This window comes from Grammomys surdaster, unplaced genomic scaffold (genome assembly GCF_004785775.1).
Source record: "Grammomys surdaster isolate TR1022 unplaced genomic scaffold, NIH_TR_1.0 137, whole genome shotgun sequence".
Taxonomy (NCBI): domain Eukaryota; kingdom Metazoa; phylum Chordata; class Mammalia; order Rodentia; family Muridae; genus Grammomys; species Grammomys surdaster.
In genome coordinates, this window is record NW_021604595.1 from 3,391,207 (window position 1) to 3,405,082 (window position 13,876).

General features: G+C 45.5%; 1 protein-coding gene across 1 annotated transcript in view; it reads left to right on the forward strand.

Annotated features, from left to right (window-relative positions):
* Kif13a (kinesin family member 13A) overlaps window positions 1-13,876 on the forward strand; it is a 180,360-nt gene that overhangs the window by 127,369 nt on the left and 39,115 nt on the right. The window contains exons 17-22 of the mRNA XM_028763098.1: window positions 306-535; window positions 2,354-2,494; window positions 3,169-3,318; window positions 6,870-7,031; window positions 9,054-9,227; window positions 12,178-12,329. Coding sequence (XP_028618931.1) covers window positions 306-535; window positions 2,354-2,494; window positions 3,169-3,318; window positions 6,870-7,031; window positions 9,054-9,227; window positions 12,178-12,329 — 1,009 coding nt within the window. The remainder of the gene's footprint in view (window positions 1-305; window positions 536-2,353; window positions 2,495-3,168; window positions 3,319-6,869; window positions 7,032-9,053; window positions 9,228-12,177; window positions 12,330-13,876) is intronic.

A 13,876-nucleotide genomic window follows, 5' to 3' on the forward strand; every position in this document is an offset into this window, starting at 1 on the left:
AGGGAGGGAGGGAGGGAGAGAGGGGAGGAACAAAAGATTACGGCAGCCCTGACTGGGCTGGAACTGGCTATGTAAACAGGCTGTTCTTGAACTCACACAGATCTGCCTGCTTCTGTTGCCAATGTCCTAGGATTAAAGACATGCACCACAATACCCAGTGCCTGGGTTTGTGTCTTTGTTTTAACACCAATCAATTTTGTCCCCAACTGTAGTTCTCAATGAGTGACCTATCTATGGACAGGAGAGAAAACTTGCTAAAAGTAATTTTGTTCTTGCCGATGGTTTTGATTACTGTTTTCTGACAGCCCCGCCCACTGAGAAAGGACCGGAACTCTGGTTCACTTCACTAGTGCTTTCTTTTCTTCGTCGCAGGGATGAGCTCTTTAGACAAAGCTTGGCTAAGCTTCGAGAACAGCTGGTGAAAGCCAATACTCTGGTGAGGGAAGCCAACTTCCTAGCTGAGGAGATGAGCAAGCTCACTGACTACCAAGTGACTCTTCAGATACCCGCAGCCAACCTCAGTGCCAACAGGAAGGTAGGCATGGCCCTAGGGAATGGGACCACATGATGTAGGCTAGTAAACGCTGTGGCCTGGAATCTGGAGGTCACCTCTGTGAGCAGGTCCTGAGGGGGACCAGAGGGTTGGCTCTGTAAGCCTTCAGGTTGGTATATACCCAAGGGTAAGCATGCTGGGTAAATGTCCTTAGAGAAGACAGAAGCAGAAGGCTGGCAAGTGGTGTGCACACCTTTAATCCCAGCTCTCAGGAGGGAGAGGCAAGCAGATCTCTGAGTTCAAAGCCAGCCTGATCTACAGAGGGAGTTCCAGGATATGCAGAGCTACACAGAGAAACCCTGTTTTGAGAAGATCGAGGAGGAGGAGGAGGAAGAGGAGGAGGAGGAGGAAGAGGAAGAGGAGGAGGAAGAGAAGGAAGAGGAAGAGTTGGAAAGGATGGAAGCAGAATTTGATGACTGAAAGACTTTGTGGCTTAATCGCTTTCTTAAAAAGAATAAAACTAGGGACTCAGAAGATAGCTTACCTCACAAGCTTGATGACCTGGGTTCAATCCCTGGCTCCCATGTAAGAATGGAATGAGTGAGTTCTCCAGAGTTGTCCTCTGACCTCCACAGACTCATGGTGCCCACCTGCATCTACCCATACACAGTAATAATAGAAGTTTCAAAAGAGTGAAGTCAAGCATACATGCATGTTTATGCATGTATATGCATATATGTGTAAGTGATTACGCCTGCTTTCCTTCATGCAAATGCCCCTTCTGCAGTGGGCTATATGTGTATGCTTGGTTGTCCTGCCTTTCTATGAGTGGACTCTCTGAGAAGGAGAAACATCTTGGAAACCTGCCATCATACACACAGAACCCCTTGCAGCCAGCTGAAGTTTCCTGTCATTCCCACATAAAGATATTTTGCTGTAAGAGAAAATAAATTCTCGTCTTTTTACTAAAGGAAGTTAAAAAGGAAGTTGTGTGGGGGGAGTGGAGAGAGAGGACTCACTCAGGTATCCACTTTCTGCTCCTCCAGAGGACCCAGATTTGGTTCCTGGCACACACACGGTGCCTCAGCAGCATCTGGAGCTCTGGTTGCAGGGGATCCCAAATCGTCTTCCGGCTCTGGGAGTACCAGGGACACATGTGCACAGACATGCATGCAGGCAAAGCACACAAATGCATAAAATAAAGTCTTTTAAAAAGTGTAAGAAAGCTAGTTAAGGAGTATTTTATTGGTCTTTGGAGTTCTACGTCCACAGACATAGCCATATCCACACCTTCCTACTGTATACAAGGTTTCTAGTATAGTCCCTTTCTTCTTTAAGAGTGATTGATTGATTGATGATTGATTGAGACAGGGTCTCTTGATCCCATGCTGCCCTCAAACTTACTATGTAGCTAAGGATGACCTTGAACCTCTGATCCTCCCGTCTTTACCTCCCAAATCTGTCATTCCCAGGACGCACTGCCACATCTGTTTTACATGGTGCCAGGGGTGTAACCCATGGCTTTGTGGGTTACAAGCCACCTCCCTGGCCCTCAGGGTTGCATCTATGTAACAAAAACTTGAAATACCCTTGTAATTGAATAATAGAATGTGATAAATCTGTAGAATGAATTCCTATGTTTCTATTGAAAAGCAAGATTATGAAGAATATCCAGTGAAAGGAATTGATTGTGAGGTAAATATACATATATAGATATATGTAGAAAAGGAAGGCCAGAGTATTCCCTAGGTGGTAGAGTTTTACGTCTTTTGTGAACTTATAACCTCACTATAATATATCCAGTCTTTAACTGTGGGGAAAGTCAGAATTGTGTCCACCTTGTTTTCCGTCTGGATACAGAGAGGAGCAATAGTCAGTGAGCCGGCCATCCAAGCCAGGAGGAAAGGAAAGAGCACCCAGGTCTGGACCATTGAGAAGCTGGAGAATAAGTTAATCGATATGAGAGACCTTTACCAAGAATGGAAAGAAAATGTCCCTGAGGTAAGAGAAACAGAGCATGAAGGAGATTTGGCTGTATTAAGACCTCAGGTATAAAGGATTGGTCATTTACACTAGGAAGATAAAATGTGATCTTTAGTCCAATCACACGTGATTCAGTCAGGTGGGCTCGGAATCCGGGAAAGCCAGGCTGTCTTAGTTTGCTTTGTGCTCTTTGGGTCTCAAGGTGAGATGAGGAAAGAAGTCGCTCCGAGCATGCGCAGTCGCTCCACCCCATTAGTCGGTGTCCTGGAAGATTAGACCGGCCAGTGTGGATTTCACCTTCATCCCCAACTGCGCATGTGCCCCTAACTGTCCGTGCCCCTAGCTGTGCTCAGGGCTGGGTAGATTTCTAAATGCAATCGTAGCGAATATAATGTTTAGTTTTGCTTTTAACATTTGTCGTTACTAATAAAAAGGAAAATTTGGTGAAGGAGTTGGTGCAAGTGTCAGGGCCTGACGTGAAACAGGCTTTGGCATGGGGTCGTCTGCATGAGCAGCCCCTAGCAAACACGCCCTGCTCGTGTGCTGGGTCTTTGTAGGCGCGATTCTGATTTTACCTGTTTATTTTTATGACTGCTTCCTCTAAACGTTTTTTAGTGCTAGTTTGAAGTAACATGATTTAAGTTGATGCATTGTTCCTGACCTCTCACCCAATGACCTGTCCTTTTTCTCAGGCTAAGAGGCTCTACGGGAAGCGAGGTGACCCTTTTTATGAAGCTCAGGAGAATCACAACCTCATTGGTGTAGCTAATGTGTTTTTGGAATGTCTCTTCTGTGATGTGAAGCTTCAATATGCAGTACCCATTATCAGCCAGCAGGGGGAGGTAAGGACACGCCAGCCACTAGAAAATTGACAAGATAGGAAATTTTGTTTAATCTCTGCCTTGAGAAAGATCAAGAAAGTGTGTGCGTGTGCGTGTGCGTGTGCGTGTGTGTGTGTATGTGTAAGTGTGTGTCTTCTTTTGTTTTATCCTTCTTAATATATGGTCTTAATATAAGTTATCAGTCAGAATCAAGCCATGGTCCTAAAAGATAACACATTTCATATTTGTGGCTTATAATTTTTTTGTTTTAATTTTGGTAATTTTTGCTCTTTGCCTCATATTAATTTTCCCTTTAAAAGCCTCCTCCAATACTAGTCATCCATGCCAATGTCTTCCTAGCTAGTAGATGTCCTTTTCAAGGCATTACTTAGACTCAGGAGTGGTGGTGTGTCCATTTGGCCCCAGCGCTCAGGAGGCAGAGGCAGGCAGATCCCTATGCCAGCCTGGGCTACCCAGTGAGTTCGAGGCCAGCCTGGGCTACCCAGTGAGTTCGAGGCCAGCCTGGGCTGCACAGTGAGAGCCTGTAAACAAACAAATGAATAACTAAAATGAAAAAATAAAGACCTGGGAAGATTATTCTGAAGCCCTAAGTAACAAAGAAAGCAGCTTAAGTGAACTTTGTTAGCCCCCTTTAGACAGTCACGGCTCAGCAGTTTGGGTATATTTGCCCTTCGTGGGCCTTGGACATGTTAGAAAACATTCATGAGGAAACTTTTACTTTTCCTTGGGTCCGTTTTCACTTTGACAACTTTATTATTTGATTATACTGTGGCTACAGAAAGACTCAAATAAAACAAAAATTACCCAGTGTCCCTCTGACCAACGCCTTAGTAAGATCATCTATAGTTCCTCTGTCTCTTTGTACATTTGCACAGCATTTAAACCAAACCAGCCCTGCAGAGTTACGCTTTTTTTCCATTTTGTATTCTGGAGCGGTCATTTTGTTATGTGAACATTTGTTCTTCGGTTTACTGCTTCCCAACCTAATTATAATGGAAACATACCTTACCTCTAACTTTGGGGTATTCAGTTGCTTGGACTATCTGCTGACATAGCTAGCACTGTATGGCTCTTATCTTGTTAAGGAAAATGTCCTAGGAGCGCCCAGGTGCATACGTATATTTAAGCTTGTGATTCGTTCCAGGGTACTGCCCTCCAGAAAGCATCCATTTCTCTTTGTATTCGTTGGCAGCGGGGTGATCACTTCTTGTGGTTCTCCCCGCTACAGTGTAAGCTTTTCCCCAGAACCCACTGGCTGATTGCTGGTCTTCTGTGCTCTGCAGTCTTAGACACCATCTTCTAAGCTATGTGTCTCAGATGCAAACTTCTACCCAGCTCGTCAGCTGATGCTTTTTCTATTCAGTCACAATCCTTAACTTCCTAGTTTGTTTTCTATAACATGCATCGTTGAACTACAGTGTTCTTCCTTGGAGTTCTTCAGATACGGTTTACAATGGGAAGCTGGGAGTAGTTCCCAGGGTGGGCTGTGTGTGTGTGCACCTGCATGCATGTGTGCGTGCGTGTGCGTGTGTGTCTGCTGTCTGTCTGTCTGTGCGCATGTGTGTGTGTGTGTGTGTGTGTGTGTGTGTGTGTGTGTGTGTAGGAGCTGGGAACTTCCTGGATACCCCAGTGACCACCAGTGTTTCTTTCATGCTAAGAATACAACTTAAGTGGCCAGCGGAGCCAGTGGCTGAGGCCCTTATTCAGGGCCTCTTAATCTCGAGTCCCTGGCAGGCTTGGGTATCTGAAATTATATCACAAATGTACTCTGGGGGCCCATAGATGGCTCAGGAGGGTAAAAGCATTTGGCCGCACAAGCCTAATGACCTGAGTTTAATCTCCAGTTCTCAGAGTGGAAAGAGGACTTCTAAATGTTTCCCTCTGACCATCACACGTATGCTAAGGCATGCATACACCTGTACACACACACACACACACACACACACACACACACACAAATAAGTAAATAAAGATGCATTCAGCCCTCAGACAAGCATTGTAGGAAGCACTGCACTGTGGGATCTCCATCCTTCTTCCCCTCGGTACTTCTGCCTCTGTATCTGACTTGTCAAATATCATCACCTAATTTCTCCCAGACCCTTGTCCCCAGTGCCAGTTGCTATGTGGAAGTCTGATCATTAAACATAACCCTTAGCCTTGGGTGGTGGCTTATCCCTGTAATCCTAGGATTCAGAAGCTGAGGCAGAAAGATTATGCATTTGAGCACATCCTGAGCCGTCTCCAAAAGAAGGAAGAAATATACCATATTGGACCTGCTTCAGTGACACACTACCACAATCAGAAATATAAACATCCTAATGGCAAATGGCCTGATAAGAACAGTTATTTAGGGATGGGGGGATGCCTCAGCAGTTAAGAGTGTCTTGCTGCTCTTGCAAAGGGCCAAAGTTCAAGTCCAACCTCCCCAGTCAGATGGTTCACAACTGCCTATGACTCCAGCTCCAGGGGCATCTGACACCTTTGGGCTCTTTGGACACCAGCACTCAAGTGCACAGACCTACACATATGCACATAATTAAATAATAATAAGTTGAACAAAAGAATCGTTAGGCACGCCTCCCCAGTGTCCACTCTGCATATCACTGAAGCAATCTGGAGGCCGAAGCAGGAGGATTCAACAGTGCAGTCAGCCTGGGCTATATAGTGAGGTCAGCCTGGGCTATATAGTGAGGTCAGCCTGAGCTATTTAGCGGGACCCTGTCTTAACACATCTCAACCTCGCAAAAACAAACAAAAGACCTCTTTGCGTGCCCGGCTGGCTTTGTTCCTGCAATCCCTTCTGGAATCAGAGCCTGTTACCACCCACGAGCCCGTTTTCATGCAGCTCCATCTTACATGCCATCCTCCCTCCCTGAGCCGGGGACCATGTCTGCCTAGTGTACTGTTGGAGGCACAGTGCTTGGCAGTTTCTGCCCGGATCCGTTCTCAGCGAATACTTGCTACGCGCATGCGCATGCATTTATCCCATGCACACCCAACACCTACACCTTTCTGTTACGTCGTCGACTGCTCCATCCTGTCATTGGCTCTCATTTCTCAATTTCTTTCTGCCCTTAACCATGAGTTCACTGGCAGGAGAGCTCACTGGCAGGAGAGCTCACTCCCTGGTGTCCCAGGAGGCTAGATCCCCGATGAAGTGAATAGATTACCCAAGCATGGTATCAAATAAATCCATAGGTAGCCGTGTAAACATACACAAAACCGAATGTTCCAGTAGAATATGATAGCTCCCTTGAAGCCACTCCTTGCCTGAGCTGAGGAAAATGGATACACCTAAGGAGAGTTCTAGAAAGCAAGTCAGGAGGAGACAAATTTGGTTCAGAGTGAGAAAGGAAGGTTGCAGGGGCAAGCGTGGGCTTGCCTGGCTCTGGGAAGGTGGGTTTGGGTCTCCCTCCTGGAAGTGGCTTAGGATGGAGGGTCGCACACTGCGGGAGATGGCCAGCCAGAGCTGTAGAGTGAATTTCTGTCCCAGGCTAGTGATGCCCAGGGTATACCTTTGGACTCTGATATGCTCCTGTTCATTGACCCAGGTCGCCGGGCGCCTCCATGTGGAGGTGATGCGTGTTACAGGAACCGTTCCAGAGCGCGTGTCGGAGGATGACTCTTCAGAGAACTCTAGTGAGAGTGGGAGTCTTGAAGTGGTGGACAGCAGCGGGGAAGTCATTCACCGGGTCAAAAAGCTCACATGCCGGGTGAGAGAACAGTGATAGGGCTCAGGTAGCCGCGTGAGAGGGCAGTGATTGGGTTTCACGTAGCCGGGTGAGGGGGTGGTGAGTGGGACTCAGGAGGACCCTGGCAGTGCCGGGTGAGAGGGCAGTGATCGGGTTTCACGTAGCTGGGTGAGGGGGCGGTGAGTGGGACTCATGTAGACCCTGGCAGTGCCAAGCTATACCCGCAAAGTTTAATAAGGTTTCATCTAGCACAATGCAAGTTAAACTGTCTGACAGGAGATGTGACTGTGAACAGCACTTTTTCTAGAATTCTCTTGTGACGATTGTTTGAAATTCCCCCTAAAGGTATATCCTCTGCATTTAGTATCTAGGCAAAAGTGATTTCATGATGCCCTCCATATACCCGAATCCCTTCAAGTCCCTTATACCTGGTGTTTGCATAGAATACTATACACATGCTTCTACATACTTTAAACAATCACCAGTAGAATCGCATGTAATGTGGTACAGATGCAGTGTGTTTGTTACATCACAGCCCCAGTTAGCTTTGTTTTTTAAGATTTTATGTAGTCCTGGTTGTCCTGAAATTCACTATGTAGACCATGCTTGTCTCCAGTTCAGCAGAGATCTGCCTACTTCTGCTTCCTGAATGCTGGAACGAAAGTTGCTCACCACCACACCCAGCACTAGTTGGTTCTAATTTTCTATCTGACACAGCCTAGAGTCACATGATAGAAGATTTGCATTGGTCAGATTGTCTAGTGGGCCTCTCTGTGGGAGATTGTCTTAATTGTTAATTCATATAAGAGAGCCCAGCCCACTGTGGGAGGCACCACTCCCTTGGCAGGCTGTGCTGAGCTGTATACGAAAGCTAGCTAAGCATGAGCCAGCTGGCCAGCAACACTCCTCCATGATTTCTCCTTCAAGTTCCTGCCTGGACTTCCCTCAGTGATAGTCTGTGTCCGATCTCAGCTGAAATTAACCCTTTCTTCCCCTAAGTTGCTTTTGGTTATAGTTTTTACCACATCTATGGAAAGGAAACCATAAGTTGCTTAGAGAATAGTGACAAGATAGAGTGAGTCTACACGCTGCCACGACAATGTAGTTGTTGTGGGTGTATCTGGTCTCTTGGTTAAACCACAGATCTACAAATACAGAAGACCATGTATGTGGCAGCATGGAGAATTTATTAGTGAGTTGTGTTTTTTCTATTAAAAGTCAAATCTGTATCAGAAACTAAGTCATGAGTGAATTAGACAGGAGTGTGTTTGGGGTTCCTTTTTTTTTTCTTACTAAGTGTATGTTTTATCGTTAGAAAACTGTGGTACAGGTTTTGTTTTTGAAGGAACACTTAGAATGGTGAGATGCCTCGTCAGGAGAAGAGGCTTGCTGCCTAGCCCAGAACCTGAGTTCAGTCCCCAGAACCCATGATGAAAGGAAGGAATCGACTCCCATAGGTCTTCCACACACGGCACATGTGTACACATGCGTGCACATGCCAAGGCACATGCCTGTGTGCTCACAAATACAAAAGTAAATATAATTTTTTCTTACAGTTTGAAGATGGGCCCATGCACTAGACGTGATGGTACATACCTTTAGTCCCAGAACTCAAGAGACAGAATTGGACAGATATCTGTGAGCTAAGGCCTCCATGGTTTATAGTTTTAAAAAAGGGTGAGCTGAGAATACAACTTGGTCTGTGTGAGACTCTAAGTTCTCTGCAAGATGGATGGATGGATAGATAGGTAGATAGATAGATAGCTAATAGATAGATAGATAGCTAATAGATAGATGGATAGAAGATAGATGATTGACAGATGATAGATAGACGATAGATGGATAGATAGGTAGGTAGATAGATCAATCACAATGAATGATGTCAAATATTTCCAAATGATGACTCAATTATATAGCCCTCCCTGGTTGTCCTGGTATTGATCCTCTGATTTGATCTCCTCTTAGAGATAACTGAATTATGGACAGATATACTTTAGTGTTTCTTTTTATGAGACGCGTAATTTATTTTTTAAATCTCTTTAGGTGATAATTAAAGAGGCAACCGGGCTACCCATAAGCCTCTCAAATTTCGTCTTCTGTCAGTACACGTTCTGGGACCAGTGTGAGTCTACAGTGGCTGCCCCGGTGGTGGACCCAGACGTGCCTTCCCCGCAGTCTAAGGATGCCCAGTACACGGTGACCTTCTCTCACTGTAAGGTATGGAGGCAATTACAGAGTGAGATACCAGGCCAGGGGTGACACTCTATGGTGACATGTGAGCTGAGGCCCATCGGTCAGTCCCCAGCACCAGAAACGGCCACAACAGAGTCACCGTCAGCTGCATGATGGGGCAATGGTATTGGACACAGTCTTTTAAAAGTCTGCTTTTTATTTACAAATAAAGAATAAAATGTTTGTGTATTTTTTACAGTATACTCCACAACACTATGTGTAATCCTGGGGTTTGAACAGGACGCCTTCCAACTGTGTGGAGGTTTTTTTTTTCCTTGATTGTTTTCAAGGACCAAAAATTCCTCGTTAGTTTAAAAAAATAAGAGAGTTTCTATTATCACCTAGCAGCTTCAGGATTTTAGTCCTTTTCTTGCTCAGCTCCCTTTTCATGCCCCTCCCTTTCACACTGAAGCCCTCCCTCCCAGAGGGTCCCCTCAGCTTCCACACCATCTCTTGCTGTGTCTGTCAGCCCCTGAGGTCAGAGTTTCATGCCTGAGGATGGGTGGATGGTTATGGGCTGACACGTGGGTAACCTGCTGTTGGCTCCACCACTGAAGAAGATGACACGCCTTCTCCCCGGATTTGTTAAATTACTACAGGGTCCTGTTCCGTAGCTCAAGCAGGCCTACGGCTCGAGATGTTGCCTACTCTACCCTCCAGCTCATGACGATCCTCCTACCTCGGCCTCCCAAGTGCTGGGATTACAGGCGGGAGCCCCCAGGCCTGGCTAGAATCCACTTCTAGCTTGTAAATTCTCTGCCTATGTGGTGTCACCTGCCTGGAATCCTGGCACAAGGGAAGCTGGGAGAGTAAGATCACACACTCAGGAGAGCCCATTGCAAAAAGAAAGGTTTGCCCTGTAAGGTTTTTGGTTTGGGTTTTGCTTTTTTCTTTTTCCCCCCAAACATGATATATCTTATTGGACTTTGGAGAGCTCAAGTGCTCTTCTTTACAAGTTGAAATAATTTGGGAATATGTAAAATGAAATCTGAAAAAAAAAAAAGCCCGTTGGGCTATGGTGGCACATACCTTAATTCCAGCACTTGGGAGGCAGAGGCAGGCGGATTTCTGAGTTCGAGGCCAGCCTGGTCTACAGAGTGAGTTCCAAGACAGCCCGGGCTACACAGAGAAACCCTGTCTCAAAAAAACAAAACAAAAACAGACAAGCAAACAAAAAAACAGCCCATCTTACAGTCCTCTTCTGCGCAGGTGTAACCACCGGTGATGTTTCTCCTTTTAATAGATCGCCTTTGGTTTGGTTGTATTTTATATTCTCTAGGGTGGAGTCTGCTGTACTGCTGTGCTAGCCTTGAGCTCCTGGGCCCGCCCTGAGTTAGCTGGAGCATGAGTTGCATGTCCCCGCACCCTGCCACATGTTTTAATAAGCTATTTCCTATGTTTCTGCCTCCCCTTTCTAGCTTCTGCTTGGCACTGTCACCTAATGAGTCCTCAAAGACAGACTCTGCCCTCTGGTGAGGCTTCTCCTGGATGGCCTGTCCACACTGCCTCTCTGAAAACTGTGTCTGTTCTTTCTGACCCCAACTTAGAAAACAAATTCCTGTCACCACCTCTAAAATGTCCTATGTACAAGACTCTCAGGTCTTCCTTTCTTAAATGAAGACTTGCGTATTTACTTATTCAGTGTACATATGAGTGTTTGGCCTGTGTGTCTTTATGTGTGCCATGCCCATGCCCAGTGCTCCCAGAGGCTGGAAGAGGGTGTCAGCCTCTAGAGCCAGTGTTACAGGTATCCCTGAGCACCACGTGGGTGCTGGGAACCAAACCAGCATCTTCAGGAAGAACAACTGTTTTAAACCATCGACCCCATGCCTACCTGTCTTGACCTGGATTTGCCAAACCACATTCTCAAAAATCTTTAGTTACAATGTTTACCTGGAACATTTATTTCTTATTACTTTAAATTAGCAAGCAAAGCTACAGGCCTTAATTATAGCATTTCATAGGCCTTGTTCTGATTTACTCCCCTGCCCCATCGCCTTCTCCCATACCCTTCCCCCACACACTGGTTCCTTTCTCTCCTAAGTAATATTACCCTCACGTTTGTTGTTGTTTTTCTAATATTCTTTAAATAGTCACCATCCCTTCTTTTTATCCACAGGGCTGTTTACATTAGGAAGACAAAAGCTAGATTTTTACTGTGTGCTGTTTAACAACTTTTTAAATATGTATGGATCCCAAAGTCCCTGGGTTAGCAGTGTGATTTTAAAGATTGTTGGATATTTGCTTTGTTTTGTTTCATTTTTTTACCTCTAAAGTATGTAGCTTGAACTAATTGACCATCATGTTTCTCTTCCTTCTAAAATCCTGGGTCTGTCCTGAGATGAAATAAGAAAGTAGGTAGTATAAAGTTCAGTCAACTTAATAGATGTTTCTGGAAACGAGTCAGGCAGAACTGCACCTGAGACTCAGCTTGGGCGCCCCAGGAGGCTCATGGGAAGGAAAGTGGCTTGGCTTTGAGCCTATGGAATGTTCCAGGTGACCTGCCACAGTTCTCAGGGAACTCTGTAAATCTGCACGGTTGTAGGCTGGTTTTGTAGAGTGAGAAACTGAAGTGAGACACTCGGGAGCAAGAGCCTAGACCATGGAGGAGTCAGATAGTTGGAGTCCCTTACTCAGTGAGTCTCAGAGTGCAGCAAGGGTCACCAGAGGTCAGAGTGGCTCATTAGAACTGACCGTGAGCCAAGAGAAGAGAACACAGATCTGGGCTCTGCACCTAAAGCCAGATTTGAATTCAGGCAAGTTACTGTCTTTGTTAGATCCAGGCCACCTCCTAGATCCCATCCAGGTCTAACATCCCACGGTCCTTCATGCTTTCCTACAAAACAGAAGAGATGAGGTTTACGTGTGACAGCAGGTAAGTGGGTACCATTATGTCTGACTCTCAGTGTGCTCTCTTGCCTTCTGCTTATCCCAGGACTACGTGGTGACTGTCACAGAAGAGTTCCTGGAGTTCATTTCTGATGGCGCGCTGGCAATTGAAGTGTGGGGCCACAGGTGTGCTGGGAACGGAAGCCCCATCTGGGAGGTCGATTCCCTCCATGCGAAGACAAGGACATTGCATGACAGGTTTGTTCTTGCTGTGAGCGTGAGACCCAGGCCAGGAGTCAGGACTAGCTCATGACCATAAGTGAGAGTACAGGCTTCAAACCCTGGGGCTTTGAACAAATTGCTCATCCTTTGAGGCCATTCCCCCCTCTTTAAATTAGAATTTAAGGAGGAACCACCAAGCTTCAAAAAAACACTGTGCAAAGTGAGTCATGGCAACACGAGACTAAAATAATTGCTGTGTTTATCTGAAAAAAAAAAACCTTTATTTTACTTCACTTCATATACAAAAATTACTATGAGATAATCATATATTTAATTTTAAAGCTCTTACTATATTATTTGTGTGTTTGTGTGTGTGTGTGTGTGTGTATGTTTCTCTGTGTGTCTTTGTGTCCCAGTGTGTGTCTGTGTGCTCACAGGTGGAGGTCAGAAGACACCTTGCAGGAGTCTGTTACCAACTTCCACTATGTGGCTACCAGGGATTGAATTCAGGTCATCTGGTTTGGAAGCATGCCCCTTGACATACTGGGCTACCTTGTTGACCCAAATCACAAATTTAAATGCAAGACAAAAACCTGTAAATTTGGCAGAAGAAAATAGAGTATTTTATATATAAATTTTTATTATCTTTTGTTTGTTTTTGGTTGGTTGGTTGGTGGTGTTTGTTTGTCTGTCTGTCTGAGACCTGATTTGGCTGTAGTCTGAGCTGACCTCATTCATGGCAGTCGCCTGTCTCGACCTCCCAAGTTTAAAGTTACAGATGTGAACCACCATGCCCTGAGTTATTGTCATCATGGTTGTTTTAAGCAAGTGCTCGCTATTTGATCCATTTGGGCTCAGACTTGGAATCCTCCTGCCTCAGCTAGTGCTAGGATTACTGGTGTGCACCCTGCTTCCTAGGTAAGGAAGAAATATCTTTACAGCTTTGAGATCGTCTCAGGTTCTCAGGCCACAGTAACCAGAGTAGAAGAAACTTCCACATTGGACTTAGTCTACATTAAAGGCACAATATAAAAATAAACAAGCAACCACAAGAAAAAAAATCCTAATGTCTTTATCCTTTTTATAGCATTTCTAGAGACTGAGCATAGGTCTTTCGGCATGCAAGACCAGGGCTCTACCACTGAGCCCCAGCCCCAGCCCGAAAATTGGCGGTTTCAGATAAAGTTGATCATTTGCCTCTTCTGTGACCCAGCAATGCACACCTAGATGAAGATTTAAGCCTACAAATAATGTTCATGGCAACTTTACCAGTATCCCCAGTATCCCAGTGAGCCCGGGTATCCCTCAGCAGATGAATAAGAAAAGTACTAGATTATTCATCCAAGAGTGCGTTAGTCAACGCTTAAAAATAAAAGAATTGGTCGGGTGGTTGTGGTGGTGGCTGTGCATGCCTTTGATCCTGACACTCGGGAGGCAGAGGCAGTGGATCTCTGTGAGTTCGAGGCCAGCCTGGTCTGTTGAATGAGTTCAGGACAGCCAGGGCGACACAGAGAAGCCCTGTCTTGAAAAACCAAAATAGATAGATAGATAGATAGATAGATAGATAGATAGATAGATAGATA